This window comes from Sycon ciliatum, chromosome 9 (assembly GCF_964019385.1).
Source record: "Sycon ciliatum chromosome 9, ocSycCili1.1, whole genome shotgun sequence".
NCBI lineage: Eukaryota > Metazoa > Porifera > Calcarea > Leucosolenida > Sycettidae > Sycon > Sycon ciliatum.
In genome coordinates, this window is record NC_088651.1 from 506,516 (window position 1) to 525,430 (window position 18,915).

The window sequence follows — 18,915 nt, forward strand, 5'->3', positions numbered from 1 at the left end:
TTACTGAATAGGAGCTCCTCTGTGGACCATGCATGTTCATTCTACTATTATGTGTCATCATGCAACCGATCCAGAGCATAATGGGTGACTACTCGTCCTTGCTATAGGTGATGTACAATTGCTTTGACGCGCTCAATGGCGCTAGGCCACGGCAATCTGCGCAGGGTAGACACGGAGTGGCGGTCGCGTCGCACACTACAAGTTAGACGTGTAGCCTTTGGCATGCGAGATTTACTGCCTAGCGAGGCAAGAAGAGTCGAGCACACAAGTCCCTGTCTCCAGCGCCGGCTGGCAACCGCTCGAAATCGTGTAGCGTGAGCACAAACTACAGTACAACACCAGCTCACTGCAGACTTCAGCCGTACCAGTAACCTAGCGAAAGACACTAGCGGAGTGAGTAGATCTACGGCCGTAGATCTACGGGCCAGAGTTGACCTCGCCAGTTATCTGGGGCTAGTGATCACTGGTGGCAGTGATGATGTCTACACTACAGTTGGGTCTGCTATGTACGTGTACTGCTGTAGCAAGCAACATCAAGTCCTTGTCTTGAGCAAGCCTAGGCCATGTTGTGTCTGCGACTTGCTATTGGCAAGAGCTATATATCACCTTTATACGCACATAGACAAACATGCGAGATATCTGCTGTGTAAGCCGCGCGTAACGCCGCCAATGTACTCGAGATGCGTAGCCGCGGATCACGCCAGTGCGTACTGAGTACGCGCTCGTGTCTGTGTGTTCATGCAAGCCCATAGCGAGTATCGAGTTGTATCAAGGAAGAAGTGGTGGCGAGGCGAGACGCTCACCTCGCCTTCTGTAGCAGTGTTATTGTTGGTGACGACATCTGGTCAAGAGGGCCTAACCGTACTTCGAACAAGAGGGAAACAGCCAGGAAACCTTTGTTAGGAGTGACGCAGAGGCCACGTATCAACCACACCAACAACACGAATCTCGCGTGGGAACGGATCAGAAGCTCCTCAAACTGCGCGTGGGTTTTGGCCATCCACGACGTGTTGATGAGGATGGCTTGAAAGTCTCGCGGACTCAGTCGTCTCCCTTGCGCACAGTAGAACAATACCATCTACGTCTGGCTGTTGATGAACCTCCTCATACTCTCAGCGGAAGGAAGACGCGCTTTTGTGGAGGAAACAATTATCTTGGTGTCCTTGTCAACTCGCAAGGCGGAGCAGTGTTCAACGGTCTATCCACATCGGAAGTCGCAGAAAGGGATGTCTCTCCCCGTAGCGGTGTGGTCTAATGTTCAAGGTGTTTGATGAACTATTCTCGACAGAGGTTACCGACGAAGCGGTGGGATCTGGACTCGCCAATTATTCCTCGGCGCTGATCAGAAATTAGCTGCCACATCCGGTGATCGATATTGGATAAGTGTGTTTGTTGGATCTGGGAGAAACGTTGCTGATATTGTCGAGTTTGTAAGCACCTCTTCCAGCTTCCTGGACGAGCATCGACTTCGCATAAGCGCGAGGCGTCTGGCACATTGTGAGCTGCAGTTGAGCGGAGCAGCTACCCTGATTCTGCAACCTGTTGTGCAGCAGTGTGTACGTACATGACCTCGGTCGTCCTGAGGCAATGATGGATCAGTACTGTAATATTCTACTACTAACACTACTGCTGGCCAGTGTGTGTCACATAGCACTGAGCCAAGGTGTACCAACTACTGCTGATAGGGCTACTGCTGCTAGTGCTGCTGCTGCTGCTACTGCTGGTACTACTGTATCTGATGCAGTGACTACAACAACAGCCACAGTGCCTGTGAGCAGCCAGATGCTATCAGGTAAGATGCCCATAGCATTTTAGTTTACACATTCTGGACCCAGGTTTTATGACACCAGTCTCCAATGACCAGAATCAGCGGATTGCGGCCATGCAAGCGAACGACCGCACGTACAAATCGTAAAAAGGGATCACATGGGACCCCGTACAGTCGTACGCACGTTGACTTAGCGTGGCGTTTACGTCAAGTGTGTAAATTCTGGCGGGATAATTTAAAATTCCGCTCTCTCTTCAGAATCAACGGAATTGGTTTCCGTTGATTCTGGTGATGGAATTTGTGTAATCGAACGGTGCATGCACTGTAACGAGTTCTAGAACGGACGAAATTGTGTACAATCCCACGCGACCATTGTTGTTGTGGAGGATTCGATGGTACAGTTCTGTTGGGTGCCAAAGCACGGGGCGGAGGAGGAGGGGGAGGGGGGAGGAGGAGGAGGGGGAGGGGGGGGGAGTGGGGGAGGAGGAGGGGGAGGGGGGGGGGTAGTTTCAGCCTCGTAGCCTAGGCCGTTCAGACTTCTTATGTTCATGTCCTATGGTCCATGCACCGTTGAGTTGCCATATATACATTGGTGTACAGTGCTTGGTGAAATTCTAGCCTGGTCGTTCTTCGGCGCCATGTTCTTTAGCATCCGGCAGTACTGTCCTCCTCAAATCAGTATATTGATACTGACCACATCATGCTGTCTAAACGAACAGCAGGGTACGCACGTCATCTCCCACACAACCATGCAGCTTGATAAACTGTAGTTCCATGGAATCGTTTGCCAAACCATTCCCACATTCGGTGCACACTGCATGATGATCACCTCCTATTATTTGTCCAATAAACTGCCATCTCAAAGACTATTTCGCTCGTCGAAAAACAATTGTACTATATTAGCACGTCCAGTTGGCCAGGCCATAGCCGTACCAAAGCTTTTGCCGCCAACACGTATCCACTGCTGAGGAGGTCATGTGCAACCACCATATCATGCACAAAGAACATGCATGCAAGTCTACGGTATGACCTTCCAAACAAAACTACTTGCGTCGGTGATGATACTGTCAACTTTGCGAATAACGACATTTGGCGGGGCATCAGAAAAGTGTCCTTATTCGTGAAGTCTCATTATATGTATACAGGTAGATGGGACTTTGCTCTGGGCGTGGAAATTCTGTTGTTATTCGCGAATTGTCATTATATCCGCAGTCGCTATACGTGAAGTTGACTGTTATTGCTTTTTCTCGTTTTGTACCTGCTTGTAGCATGTTCTGAACCTGACGGACCGGAAAACGGTTCATTTGTTCCGGCAAGCGGACCGTTTCACATCGGCGCCGTTGTGCGCTATCGCTGCAATGCCGGACACATCCTGACGGGGCGCAGCGGCCGTGTGTGCACGGAGCTCGGTCCGCTGGGGATCAACAGTGCCGTGCCCTCAACGCCACACCCGTCAGCACTCAAACCCGTCCTGGACAGTCCGTACGTGAATACGAGCAGCAATGCGTCATCGGCTACTGGTGGTGGCGGCGCAGGTGAAGCTGGCCCAGTGACTGCTGCCCCACCAGTGGGAAGATGGTCTGGGCGTGCACCGCGGTGCATAGGTGAGTCACCATACAGAACAACAAGACCCCATGCGACAGTCACTTCCTTGAATTTTGTCGCAACTTAAAAGTTTCCTGCTTTAGGGACAAACCAGCCTTGATTGTCCTTGTTGTTCTGCGTATTATGCTCTGCCTCCGCGGTGTTGAGCACTGTCAGCACACTGGGTGCATCCTCCGGTGAGTTACCACAAAACCCTTTCTTGGTACAGATCTACCCTTGTTAGCATGAAATCGGTTACACGACAAATCTCATTAGTAGACAATGATCAAAATCCGCGGATGCCTGAAACGGGTACACTCACGTCCAGACCGTAGAAACTAATCATTTAAAGACAAATATTGAAACCCTGGGGTTATCTACTAACGACGGTAACAGTAGAGGTTATGCGAATTATATAAGGTGGAGAGTCACGGAACCCACTATGGGCACTATGTTTGTAGCGTGAGTCAATAGAACCGCTGACGGGAGCTATGTAGACAATGTGAGGCAGTGCAACTGCTTATGGGCTGCCTATACGCTACATTATAGAGTGAGTCGGTGGAAATGCTTGTATTACAGGGGCGTAGGAGGGGTTTTGGAAGTGGTACGACCGAAGGCCGTTTTGGAGAGGGGTCCGGGGGAGGTCCCGCGGGGAAATTTTGTAAAAAAGACACAAAATCCCGCATTCTGGGAACTTCTGGCACAGTTTATAAAGTCATAATTTCACGGTCAGAAGAGACGTGCATGGACATGCACAGATGCATGGCAGATATACGAGTAGATCTACGAGTCTAGAAAAAGGTGTGATGCGCATATGCGCATTCATGTATGCATCGATGCATCGATGGATTTTTTTATTATGGTTTTGCACGTTCCGGACGGACCACACTTTTCGAAAAGTGGTACGGCCATGGTCGTACCAGTCGTAGCGGGTGCTACGACCCTGTATTAGGGGCTATGCATACAGTGTGAGTCAGTGGAACTGCTTATGAATACAACGTGAGTTGGCGGTTTCCATGGTTTTGCTTCAAGTAGTGCTGTGCTGCTACTTTGCCAAAGCACCTCAACTGATTATGTGGTTGCGTACCCTTTAGATTGCTGCAGGTATAGATACAGCTATGAGCATGGTAGAGCATCGTTGTCCCTGGTTCGAGTCCTGGTGGGGGCAGTACATTTCTTCTTCAGATGATTCCTATCTCCATTGCCTCAGCCTTATGAGTATCATCTACATATCTGACGTATAAAGATGATCAATCGAGTGTGTTCGTGTGTTTGTGTGAATCGCAAATGGAATTTTCGGTCTTAGATCACTATGCTGGTGGGATGATTTCACCTTTTTTCTTCTTTTTTTTCTCTCTACAAAATCCACATATCTGCAGACACTGGGATGAATAATGGAATGTGGTGGTGGGGCCCATTAAGCTCCGCCGACCAGAGGTCTCGGCTTCATAGCTCCATGGACGCACCAAAGGGATATTGGGTAGGGAGGATAAAATTGAAAAAGAAAACAGAAGAAAGAAAATGGAAAGATTGTATTGCTCAGTGAGCAAAAGAATAAGTTGAGTATTGATGTGAACGCTGTTAGACTTTGAAATTCAAGAGGAGACTGTCACCTCCCGCAGCTTTAGTAGCTGCATCTGCTCCTTAGATCTCTGCAGGGTGATGGCGTTCCTGCGTATGCTGAAAACTCATTCTAGCTGAGTCTCAAGCGGACCGTGAATTTCTTTGTGTGTGCATGAAAACCATTGTGTGGAGATCCCCGTGCTCCGGAAAATGGTGTGTGCCACAAAGGAGCAAATAATAATAGCGTCATCAACATATAATTGCATAGTTTTGAGTCCACAAAGGACGAAATAGTTCTGTTCGCAGATTGAGTAGCTTACTATTAGTGGTAAAGCATCGCAGGCCATAACCGAGAGTCACTGGTTCGAGGCCTGAGTCTCAAGCGAGCGATGGATTTCTTTGTGTGTCCATCAGAACCATCATGCGGAGATCCCGGTGCTCCGGAGAATGGTGTGCGCCACAAAGGAGCAAATAATGATACCGTCGTCAACATACAATTACATAGCTTATTAATAGTGGCAAAGCATCGCAGGCCATAACCGAGAGTCTCTGGTCCGAGTCCCGAGTCTTAAGCGAGCGATGGATTTCTTTGTGTGTCCATCAGAACCATCATGCGGAGATCCCGGTGCTCCGGAGAATGGTGTGCGCCACAAAGGAGCAAATAATGATACCGTCGTCAACATACAATTACATAGCTTATTAATAGTGGCAAAGCATCGCAGGCCATAACCGAGAGTCTCTGGTCCGAGTCCCGAGTCTTAAGCGAGCGATGGATTTCTTTGTGTGTCCATCAGAACCATCATGCGGAGATCCCGGTGCTCCGAAAAATGGTGTGCGCCACAAAGGAGCAAATAATGATAATGTCACCTACATAGCTTATTAATAGTGGTAAAGCATCGCAGGCCATAACTGAGAGTCCCTGGTCCGAGTCCTGAGTCTCAAGCGAGCTATGAATTTCTTTTGTTTGTGTGCATCAGAACCATCGTGCGGAGATCCCGGTGCTCCGGAGAATGGCTACCGTGTGGCAGCGGGCGCTGGAGGTATGTTCATCTACAGCTCACTGGTGATGTGGGGTTGTCGTCAGGGATACGTCATCGTCGGTCAGAGCATCAGCCGCTGTGTCAACAATGGCAGAGACACTGTGTGGGACAAGCCAGTACCCCAATGTAAACGTAAGTATGAATTTAATGCCCCCGCTCCAAGCAACCTCCCTTCCCTTCTGTTGTTATACTTCGCATAGTGTGAGTACAGACTTTTAAAGCTTTTGTGCGTGTGTGTAGGTGTATATGTGTGTGTGTGTGTGTGTGTGTGTGTTTGTGTATGCTTGTGTGTATGTGTGTGCATGTGTATGTGAGTGTATGTGTTTATGAGTGCGTGCATATGGATCTGTGGATGTGCGTGTGTATGTCCCAGTGATGATGCTTGTGTACGAGGGGGGACGGTACATGTGTGAGTGTGTGAACATGCATGGCTAATAGAAAACGTAGGGCAGTATAGTAGTGATCACAGTCACAGCTGTGTGTCTATATCCTGAGGTTTCAATTAATGAATTGTTGTACTTATTTTGAATTACTGAAGTGTATGATACCGTATTTTTCGGAGTATAGTGCGCACCTTTGTATAATGCGCACCCCCAATCTTCATTGGGAGTGCGCACGTCAATCTTCATTGAAGTACATGCATTTCATATTCGGAGCATAGTGCGCACCTGCGATTTAGGGCCTAAAATAGCACATATAAAGTGCGCACTATACTCCGGAAAATACGGTACATGTTTTGTTAGATCTTCCTAAGTTTGCTCGCACATGTGCGTGCGCACACACATGCACAAACACACAAACACATACTCACACACATGCACACACATGCACACATATACACACACAAACACACACTCACACAATTGCTCTCACTCACTCCCCCCTCCCTCCCCGGCTCTCTCTCTCTCTCTCTCTCTCTCTCTCTTTCTTCATCTCTCTCTCTCTCTCTCTCTCTCTCCCTCGCCCCCCTCTCTCTCTCTTTCTCTCTCTCTCTCCCTCCCCCCTCTCTCTCTCTCTCTCTCTCTCTCTCTCTCTCTCTCTCTCTCTCTCTCTCTCTTTCTCTCTCTCTCTCTCTCCCTCCCTCCCTCTTTCACTCTCTCTCTCTCTCTCTCTCTCCATCTATCTATCCCTCTAACCCCCCCCCCCTATGTAGGCTTGGCTGATTTTCTCCCCAGAAAGGCAATAAGCTACTGATGTTGTTTTTGATTTGGCTATAACCCAACAATCCAATCCTACCGTTATTCATTTTGTGTCTTTTGACAGCTCTGGAGTGCTCGGGCCCCAGTGCGCCAGCCAATGCAAGAGTTATCTTCGACAGAACTCGTAGCCCCAGCTCTGGCCTGTACAAGTTTGGAGACGCTGTCAGGGTACAGTGTCTTGATAGCTATGGCTTTGTGGAGCCAGCACTCTTCGGCCGAGATTCAGCGCTGATGAGGTGTGGAAGGGAGGGAACATGGGAGCACTTCAAAGTGAAATGCGAACGTGAGTTCTAGGCAACGTTTGTGTGTCACATTGTATTGTCAAGCAAGTCATTGAAGGTGATTTGACATTTGGTGCAAATGCTGGATATGCTGAGGGCTGCCTTTGGACCACATTATGCATGACACATGTGCAGAGTTGATATGATACTATTTAATAACACACACAACCGCACACACACACACACACACACACACACACACACACACACAAACACACACACACACACACACACACACACAAATACACTTCAACACACACACACACACACACACGTCAACACACACACACACACACACACACACACACACACACAACAGAGAGCGAGAGCTGCAGACCTTACGGTAGTGGCTGTTTTCCACATTCTTTGCTGCAGGTATCAAATGCCCAGACATCTCAACCCTGAACCAGGTGGGCTACTATCGGACAAGTCTACTGTTCCCGTCAGCAGGTAGCAGCATTACATTTGGCTGCTTAGCAGACTTTGAGCTCCGTGGTTCGGTGTATCGGGTTTGCAGGAAGAACGGCACATGGTCGGGAAGACCCACCAGTTGTGAGAGTAAGTACTGGCAAGATACGTCTTCGGTCTCAATGCATTATGCCTTCTGTCAAAGCAATATGCCTTCTTTGTCAATGCAATATGCCTTCAGTCTCAACGCAATACGTCTTCGGTTTGGATTGGATTGGATTGGATTTTTATTTATAGTGGTGACTATAACAGACAATTGCCTAATAACAATAGACCCACTCGAGGGAAAGATGCAAAAAGATATGAATAATTAACATAGTAGACTACCGGTATTGGATAGGTGATCATGTTCGCATTTTGCATAGCTGGTTTCAATGCAATACACCTTCAGTCTCAATGCAGTATGCCTTCGGTCTCAATGCAATTCGTCTTCGGTCTCGATGCAAAACGTCTTCGGCTCTATGCATTATGCATTCTGTCTCGACGCAATATGCCTTCGGTCTCAATGCAATATGCCTTCGGTCTCAATGCATTATGCCTTCGGTCTCATTGCAATATGCCTTCGGTCTCAATGCAATAATGGCTTCAGTCTCAATGCAGTAAGCCTTCGGTCTCAATATAATATGCCTTCGGTCTCAATGCAATACGTCTTCGGTCTCAATGTAATATGCCTTCGGTCTCAATGCATTATGCCTTCGGTCTCAATGCAATACGTCTTCGGTCTCAATGTAATATGCCTTCAGTCTCAATGTAATACGCCTTCGGTCTCAATGCAATATGCCTTCGGCCTCGATGCAGTATGCCTTCTATCTCAATGCAATGCGTCTTCGGTCTCGATGCATTATGCCTATGATAATAGTAGTATGATTGTGTCTGTTTGTGCACGCCTGTGCATGTGTCTGTGAATGTGTGTGTGTGTGTGTGTATACGTGCACAGGGCATAGCTTAAGGATTTCATTTAGCTCGGACAAATGTCCTTCCGTTTTGAAATCTGTCCGGACATGCCCGGACATTTTCCACAACACATTTTCAGGGTGTTTCTTCTTTTTTTTTAGTAGTACTGGAGTATATTCACAATGACTCATTATGTGGACGTATCTCACACATTACTATGTACAATTCGCCAATTTATTTGTATTAGAAACTGAACTATTTACTGACGACAAATGTATGTACAAAAAAGCGTTGCAGTCAAGAATTTTGCGAACGCGATATGCTCCTTGCAGAGAAGGTAGGTTGGTTCGAATTTGCGTCGTGCAATAGCGGCAGCACCATCGTCCATCTCGCACAGTGCCTTCGCAATTGGAGCGAATTCGAGGGCATTTCGAGCGGGACACTCTTGCCTGCGGAAAAGATTCATTCCTCGTTTATGCATCTCCGTTCCAGCATGATCCTTGAACGCTGATGTTCTCAGGTTCTTGAATCCGGTTATGAAAGCCTCGCTGAAGTTTTTACAACTGCGGACTCTGTCTACAAACTTGATGCACACGGAACACTTCAAACATTCTGCTAACAGCCGATCGTTCTTCTGCCTGTCATAAATCAGCCAGGCGGAAGTAGTCAGCTCTGCATCATTGTCCGAGATCCACTTATCGCAAGTAGCGGCCTTCACACCACGGACTTTTTTGCCCGGCGGCAAGTCCTCTGAATCTCCCTTTCGCTTTCCAGAAGACATTCTAAAAGACTATCTGCATTCCTGGTCAGTGAAAGAGTGAAAAATAAAAGATGACATCTTCCTCCCAAGAGCGAACAACTGCACTGCAGTGCAGTTCAACCCATCGATTCAGGTGCGAAGTCGACACCATGTACCAAAGCCTGGCAAAGGTCGAACGAAGGTCGAACGTGTGAATTGACTGTAGCAACCGCGTTGCTACAGGCGGATTATGGTGAAGTCTACGCTTGAGGGATCGAGGCTACGGTGTAGACGTGTTAGTTGTACGATATGCAAGTCGCATTTGGCACGAAGCTCCGAAGAAAGCCCAACTCTGCATAAAAAGGTCGAAAGGTCGCTGCTCTTTTTTTCCTTTTCTGACCGGACACTATGTCCGGTGAAATTGAAAACGTCCGGTCAGTGGCCGAAAATGGCCGGAAAATGTCCGATGTCCGGCCGTTAATCTATGCCCTGGTGCATGGGTGCACGCATGAATTTGTGTGTGCTCTCAGGGTTGACGTGCAGCAAGCTAGACCATCCTGCACATGGTGAATGGTCGCGGTTACAGACATACAGCGGTAGTAGTGTCCGGCTGACCTGCACTACTGGATACACACTGATGGGCACCGGAGTACTAACATGTGCTAGCGATCAGAAGTGGTATGGATCTCCGTCGGAGTGCGTCGATGGTAAGTCTAGAGAAAGAACTGGGGTTGAAACGGTTATCGATTTTGACCAATCAATCACTCATTCATAATATTCCATCGAGTATTCAGTTATTGTACCAGTGGATGCGCAGTATGGGACAGGCATTTGAAAATCGATCGAGCACGAAATTTTGAATACTTGCTCGTTTGAAATTTTCGAACGATTATTCGAATATGCCTTTCTTGCGAAATGCCAATGTTTCACAGAAGTATGAGCTTTTTAAAACCTTGGTCTGTCCATATTCCGAAATCAGGTTGATGTTAACCCTATCAAGGTATTTATAAGTCTTGGGGGATTGACGATGTGAACATAATCTGAATAAAAATTGTGTATATCCACCGAGATTCGATCCAAGGACCTTCACTCTAGGCCAGAGGTGCAAGGCCATGGTGTATTTGTCATCCAGTCAGCAACTGTGCAACATTTACTTCAGACTTTGAAACTCACGCTTCCTGTGAAAGTATGCAGGCTGGTGGGTCACAGCCCCCACCACGCCCACACTCTACCACACTAGTTAACCATACACTAAAAGTTTTACAGGACCGTCAGAAGCAGTTTTTGATTGGAATACTATGGCCTTTCATGCTTTGTGTATGATATAGTGGGTACCCATAGCTTTCTCCGCAGTATACACGCGTTGGTGGTGGCGAACAAGTTGGTCCGGTGATGATCTGACCATGCGGACCGGTTCTGGCGGGACTGTTTTATAATATTGGCGTGGATTTGTTTGCTGTGCAGGCTATCGCTTCTACCCGCCCACCGTAACAACACCACAGCAGCGTACAGACAATGGCAGTACACAGGGCGGTGCTGCCACACCGCTGAACATTGACTTTAAGCACAACCCTGTCGTGTTCAGCTCACCAATGACGATTGTTATCGCTGTCGGCACCGGCATCATTCTCCTACTTCTTGTCATCGTGGGCATCATGTGGCTGAGGCGCTGGAGGCGACGACGGTTATTACAATCACCCAAGGATGAGGTAATACACATCCCAATATGTGCACACTCCACTGTAGCTTTGCGTTACATCCATACATCCTCAAAACACTCTCCAACCAGTCTCTGGCCTACACCAAAAAAATGAAGAAGAAAATGATTCGAATTTTCTGGCGAGGCTCATCTTCAGCCCAGAGGCTGCTTGTATGTGTGTGAAGGTGTGTGGATAAAGCAAGTTTCTCAGATAGCTACTGCTCTTTATAGTCGAGCCTTAGTGCTGAGCTGGATCTCTCGGATACTTATGTCAGATACAGTAAGATAGTGAGATAGCCATGGTCGTTAAAGTTGTACGACATTGTACAGCAATAATCATTCCACCAGATCATGTTGAATGCGGTGGTCCCATCGTTTTCAAACTCTATGTACAGGCAACAGCTCCTTTGATCTGTCTGGCTCTATCCATTTGGCAATTGTATGCTGGCTGAAAAAGGGTATCGCATTGTATCGCTAAACTTAATGCGTTCAACTGAGAATGCTTGTCAGTGGTGGTGCTGTCTCGCTATAGAAGAACAGTGTGGGTACCATATTTTCTGGAGCATAAGCCGCACTGGAGTGTAAGCCACACCCAGATGTTTTGTCACGAAATACAGACATCCAGCCTGTTTATCACCGTTAATTTGACCATCATAGCATAAGGCACACTGGACATTTTCGGGTGAATTACAATTGTTTCAAGTGCGGGTTTTACTCTGGAAAATATGGTTTATATGATAGTCCATGAAACCCTCTGACTTCTCATCGCTGCATTTTTTTGTTGTTTTCTCTCTCTCTCTCTCGCAGAAAAGTGACACGTCGTCAAGTGCATCAATACAGTACAATCCTGGAGCGTTCGATTGCGACAAGACCATGATATCCATGCTGAGCCGTGGGATGGGTTCCTCTGACAGCGACGGTGCTAACACCTTGCCAGTGATGGACCAGCCGTACAAAACCTCCACTCTCAATACGGTTATCGAGAGTGACGAAACCAGCCAGGCAACCAGCGATAGGCTGCAGCCGCCTCGTAGCAATAGCCCCGTGCCGTCCCCATCGAAATCCGAAAGCATCTATGATAAACTGGCGGAATCGCGTCATGGCTCCAATGCAGTTGATCTCAAGCAGATGGTCGGGAGACTGGCGTTTGCCCCGATGACGGACGATGAGAAGGAAATTGTCCTGGCCACACCGAATGAACTCGAGTATGACATACCGGTGCTGGAGAGTTGTGACGAGTCGGATGATCACAACATCTATGACGACACGGTAGCCATGCCGAATTTGTACTCCGAGGCCCACTGCCACGTCCATATTTATGATACAACGGACCTTCAACATGGTGGCGGCGACGGTGAACTGGACCCGTATGCATACAATGGTGTGGATGGCGACGAAGTTCACGAACATCCGGATACCTGGTACTCGACACCGCCGGATCTGGATGAGATTTACACCGACCTGGCGGAAGACATTGCACAGATCAACGCACGCAGCACCACAGACACAGCAGACCCTGAACTGCCAGTACGGAACATCACACAAAGTAGCAATGCTGCTGCTGCCTTTCATCCCCAGCCGGCACCACTCTCTAGTGCTCCACAACCATCGGCCTTAGAGCACAGGCCGTCCAAAAAGTCACGTCGTAACTCCAAAGCCAAGTCGATGATGGTCACTGATAGCTTCCGACGCATCCTACAGAACAAACGACGGCGAATATCAGTGGGAAGCAGCTACGAATCGGCCATGCAGCCAAGTGATAGCTTCACCTGGGTTCGAGAACCAGACAAGCAGCAACCCACTGCAGCACGGCAGGCCGCCAATGAGCCTGAAGAGCATAGAGTTACGTTTGATTCTAGCAAGGTGATCCTGGCATCGTCGAACTCAGAATACCACCAACCTATAGATAGCATAAATATACCGGTGCCACCGGAAAGTAAGGAATCCCCACAGCATTACTACCGACAGCCGGTTGACAGTCTGCCGAGGGGCATGGCACCCAAGGACTGTCTGCAGCAGGCTGGAAGTCCTGGTTTTCCACCACCGCCGCCTCCCGTTGATCTTATTCCCGTGGAGTCTAACCTGGCTGCGTCCAATCCTGGACTTGAGTACTCGTCATCGGCCATAGTCGGGCCCAACAAACCGCCCCGAGTGCTCAAGAACACCGGGCTGGTCAAACGGAGACAGTCACAGAGCCGCATCAGTACCAGCCGATCCACTGCCAGCCGCCCAATGTCCCTTCCCATCGGACCTGCCTCTTCGGTGGTCATTGTCAAGAGCGAGAATCGGAAATCCAAGCCTGTCGTCGCTGCTAAGCCGCGGACGGCACTGAAGCCTCCGCATCTCACCGCCGGTAATAGGGTTGCGCCCAAACAATCTGTGCTTGTTGCAGAATCAGGTGACGTATATAGATTACCGTCGAAACACCACGCTGCTGCATAGGCTCACTTTACAATGTCTTGAGTTTAGTACTGTCTAATGAAGTGCAGTGCCTAGGAAAAGGGCGCACATCAGCAGACTCGAGTAACGAGTTTACCCAAATGTTGTCCTTTATACGCGATAGATGACTGCTCGGTCAGAAAAGAATCATGATCTTGATACATCTGTAATAATTATTGTCTGACTAACAAAAAGATTTTTTTGCTTCGCTGACGCTTATCTTCACTTCCCTTGTTCACCTCTCTCTCTTCGCTCTTCTGGCTGCATTCTTTGTAGCACTCCTCTATAAAATTTAATGTACGCATCTGTCTTCTATCTCTCGTCCTCTTCTTCCTAATGTGTTTTTACGAATGTTCCCGTGACCATTCTCTGGAGGAGTTCAGCAAGCAGAAGCAGGCACGTGCATGTACTACTAGTGTTCAATGAAATCCGATCGATTGGGAGGCAAGTAGTTTGTGCCCTGGACCATTTCACAGCCTAGTGTTCCAGGGAGGTCTAGAGCTGCACGGCACCCAGCACATACATGAGTAACATGACGATGTTCTTGATTCATGCGGTCGGATTTCATTGAGAGGCGTATTGTACAATGGCATGTACCTGCGTTGTCTAATCTTTAGTATAATAAAATTTTAGTATAATGATAGTTTTAGGATACATGTACGTGTGGATGGCCAAAACGGACACATGATGAGAAAGGACGCACCCAGACAGCTTGGGCTTGAACGTGCTACATTTACGTCACAGCCAGCTCGCAGTGGAGCTATGACAACAGTGACTTTTGGATCCACTTGGATCCTGTTTTTGTGTGGATCCATACAAATTTGAGTGGTTTCCCTGATCTGAATACTCACATCACATCCACTGGTATTGACTGGACTGGGCTTTACTGCTGTAACTGGTCCGAGACCTACTCTCTGGTACGAGAAAAATCACAAATAGACCTACGTGCGACGCGAGGGGTAGATCTACACAATATTTGTGCCATCAATCCCGTCCATGTGCGTGCGCGAGTAGTACAGTCATGCAGTTGTGTGCGTGTCTGTGCGTGCGTGCGTGCGTGTGCGGCGTTGCGTCTGACATTATAAAAGTATCAGTAGATTCAAGGACGCTGGCATGCACGATCTTGAGACTGATCCTCATGTACATGTACATAATGTCATTATACATGATATGTATCATGTGTGTAGCCTCGTGACGTCAATGAGATTGTGTGTGTGTGTGGGGGGGGGGGGGGGGGTGGGGGGTGGGGGGGGGGGGGGTGCATATGCATCCTTTAGACACTGCGATACCTGTAGGTAGGAAGTAGTCTCAGCTATTCAGTGACCTTTAGCCTAGGTCCAGAGATTCAGCTACCCAGTTCGAACTGTGGCTGTGCTACGTGCAGTACGAGTTGATTGCGACCCTCGGCCTGCATCCCGACCCGTTGCACTTGCATGTATATAGGCTAAGATGACTTAGGTGAGGCGACTTCTCCGCAGGAATCGTTGAGCTAGCAACCTGCCTTCTTCACTCTCCCGATGCGCGTGTCGAGATGGCAGAGGGCGCGCTCACGGAATTGCGCACCAGTAACGATAGTGTGGACAATGAAGGGAGTACATCGTAACATTCGGATTCTTGAAATGGAATGCCGATCCGACTCCATGGTCTAGACCTGAAGCAAGCCAGTATCCAGCATTGTTAGCGGATGGTGTCACACTTGAACATCGACAAATCCACTTCGGGGGTCTTTTGTCCGATGGAGAAGTGTTTCGGCCAACAATAGAAATGGGTTCGAACACCCGGCACAATCTGAGGTGAGAAGTTTCTTGCCGCGAGCATTTTTCACTTGTTTGTGCGATGGTGATTGTAATTGGAAACTCGCAACCACGAGTAACTCTTTGTCCGCCCTCAAACCCATGGCCTGATGAAAGGTTCTTGCGGTCGGTCATAACCTGAAGTGTTTTGGTTGAAATCACAGTAAGTGGGAGGAACAGAATTGCATCCATAATAGTGCCAACACTCTGTACTGTGCCATGCGAGCTTGATTGTGTGTTGTAAAGAAATGGCCGCAAGAGTATCGAGGTCACGTTTCCACCATACTCCATTGCACGTACGACCGAGTCTTGACAAGACGCACTTTGTCAGACATACTCGTTCGGATGGATTTTACAATAGACACGGAGAAGACGTGGACTTGATTGTGCGCCACAGGTGACGCAGGGTCCTTTTCGGAGACCCATGGATATGGCGATATCACCAATGTGAACTCGTGATGAAGAACTACACGCAGTCTCTGGACTCTTGTCTGACACGGCCCAAACCCATACTCTATCCGACTAAACGCCAGTTTGTCAGCAAACTCCAGGTTCAGGCACTAGTGATTGGAATGACATTGAGCCGATCACTGAAAGCCGGCGATGAAGGAAGCGTCTAGCGGATCCCACATTGATAGCAGACACCATCTTGCAGCAGAAGAGCACTGACATTTCCCTAGTCTGCGGGTAAAGAGCTTTTCACGAACGCACTAGCTCAATCCCGTTCAACATGTACATGATTGTATCTACATTATGCATGTGCATGCGCGATATATTCACTACATGTCAAACAATGTCAATTAACTCACACAATTAGAATGGACGGGCTCCGCACAGGTACCGGTAAAGGTGTGCATGTACGTACATGTACATGACATGTACGTGTATTCAGTAGAGAGGTTACGATGCACGATATTTCTGACGTGACGCGCAATTTCACGTCAAATTTTGCGTAAAACTCCACATTTCGACGTGAGCTGCAGGTCACTCGCGTTGTTTTCGAACGCGGGAGCCAAATAACCCGAGGTGAACTATCACGTCACGTCAAAAATAACGTGCAACTTAACCTCTCTCTAGTATAACGTTATGTATGTACGTGTGTCTTCATGGGCCAGCCAGCTTTTCTCGGACTCAGCCTTTGGGACTACATGTACTGGCGAACGCACACCAACCACCAAAAGACGCCGCACTGGAGTGGCTGGCAGGACAATGATGTCGCGCGTCCTTGGCTGAACTACATGTATACTGCTACAACCATTGTTGCTGGTCTGTGTGAGCTCATGATTAGCTTATTTGTCTAATCAGGGTCCCTTGTTCTAAGGTCAGACAATCAGTTCCACTCGCCAATTAGCAATAATTATTATTGCTACCATCCACTAGGCCCTGATTGCTATGCCGCGTGTTGTGGAAGCGAGAACGAAGATGGAATGCTTCGACGACGAGTTGAATTTTTAATCTCGTGGGCGAGACCTTGCGAATTGTTCACTGGAGTCGAGTCAAGACTTTCTGGAAGCGTCCACGTTGCAGAACGGTTAGACTGCCAAAGGAGGACACGATCCACAAATTCCTTCTGGCATGCTTTGTGTCAGGGTGCGTGGCAAATGCCCTCCATCTTACAGTGCGCTTGTTAAAGGACTCTTAAGCGAGCTGTCCGTCATGTTCCGTGTGATTTTTGAATCGGACGTTTACCATAATGTCTATGACATATCACTGAAGACCTCCTTGCCGGTGATGTATAATTATACTATGTACTGGCGTTTGCACGGGGCTTCTGAGGACACTTCGTATGATGTAAGCATGATGCAAGCTGAATCTGCCAACCTTTACTTTCTCTCCCTCTTTGCATGCCATACTGACGCGTGTGAGGGGGTGAAGTATGCATTACACATACTCCCATACACCTACAAGTACAGTCATGTACATGAATAGTGCCGCAGAGATGGAAAATTGAACATTTCAGCTTGTAATCCCTAGTTCTGTGAGCTTAATACCTGGTGGACCCTAGATGATCAATACTGGAAATGAGTGTGTGCTTTCCATTACAACTTCATTGGTATTGTAAACACAAACACACACACACACACACACGCAATTCGAACACTTGCAATTCACTCAGGATGAACGATTACACGAGTAAATCTGTACCATTTTTTGATCAACATTTCGTATCTACATTGAATACAAAGTTTCATGATGGCATTATCCCTTGCGGAATGCGAACGGGGATATGCCTTTGCTTCAAAGTACAATTTAAACAATGTGACTTCCATGTATCAGCACGGTTCATAGATGAACGTCTGAACTATGTTCATGTGCAGGAATGTTTACATGATTCCGTGTACGGTACTATTGGGCACCCTCTGCCGTACGGTATAAGGATCAACCACGCACCTGTAGGGTATGCGAGTCCCCAGGTCACCTGGCCGCGGACTGCCCCACCAGGCCACGCACCCCTCGTGGAACGTACGCTAACAGGGTCAAATCGGGACCCCAGAAAGGGCGCGAGGATCAGCCACTGCCTGAAAGCCTAGCCTCTGCAGTTAAATCGGGACCCCAGGAGGTCATCGGTGCAGACAAAGCGCGCGAGGATCAGCCACAACACGAGAGCCTGGGCGCTTCTCCAGCTGGTCAGGTCGACTCGAGACCCCTGGAGGAGGGCACGGGTACACATGGCAGCCAAGACTCAGCTTCTGCCGTAACTGTCAAAATGCGACCTGAGCATGATAAACAAAGCAACCACGTGGAACTTGACCTGACTCTGTCTCCTGACAGCAGCTGGGCCGAGGAGTCGGACTGTCCACCTGAGGGGAAACTCTCAGGGGGCGATGAGGCTAGAGCATTGGCGATATTGGCAGACTGCTTCCACAAGAGGCCGCGGGAGTCGACCTCCCCATTGGTAGTTTCCAGTGATAACCAGAGAAAGAAGAAGGCGAAAAAGATCACTGCGTCAAGCAACAAGCAGATAACTTGGCGCAGATAACATCTTCTCCCCCTGTGTAGCCCTAGGTATACAAACACAATCTGGTTTTCCCTGTCCTACTTCAACCTCGTGTCTTCCTCCAGCTTCCTCATTCTTATCTTTAGCTTGATCCTTTTAGGTATTTCATTAGATTTTAGGACCCTTAGCCATACATGTAACTATGCACCCGCTTACGCCAAATGTCCCTCCCCTTTTTTTAATTACTTCCTCCTGCAATGAAGGGTAGCAAGAATCTTCGCATTCTCTGCACAAACGCTTTCGGCCTAGCCAGCAAACTTCCCGACCTACAGCACGCACTCCTGCAGCATCAACCCGACGTAGCAATTGTGACAGAAACGAAGTTCACTGCGGAGAAAGTGCTTCCCTCTGACATCAGCTTCCCTGGATACAGCTCACCACTTCGGTTGGACAGAACGGCACATGGGGGAGGGGTAGCCATCTGGGTGAAGTCGTCACTCCCCTCCATGC

At 48.4% G+C, this 18,915-nt stretch overlaps 1 protein-coding gene across 1 annotated transcript; it reads left to right on the plus strand.

Moving 5' to 3' along the window:
• Nucleotides 1–525: 525 nt before the first annotated feature.
• LOC135824468 (uncharacterized) lies at nucleotides 526–13,989 on the plus strand. Its single transcript, XM_065337205.1, has 8 exons — nucleotides 526–1,792; nucleotides 3,037–3,372; nucleotides 5,893–6,087; nucleotides 7,219–7,437; nucleotides 7,811–7,993; nucleotides 10,067–10,243; nucleotides 11,001–11,245; nucleotides 12,043–13,989. The coding sequence occupies exons 1-8, from the start codon at nucleotides 1,588–1,590 to the stop codon at nucleotides 13,675–13,677; spliced, it is 3,195 nt and encodes a 1,064-aa protein (XP_065193277.1). The 5' UTR covers nucleotides 526–1,587; the 3' UTR covers nucleotides 13,678–13,989.
• The last annotated feature ends 4,926 nt before the right edge of the window (nucleotides 13,990–18,915 follow it).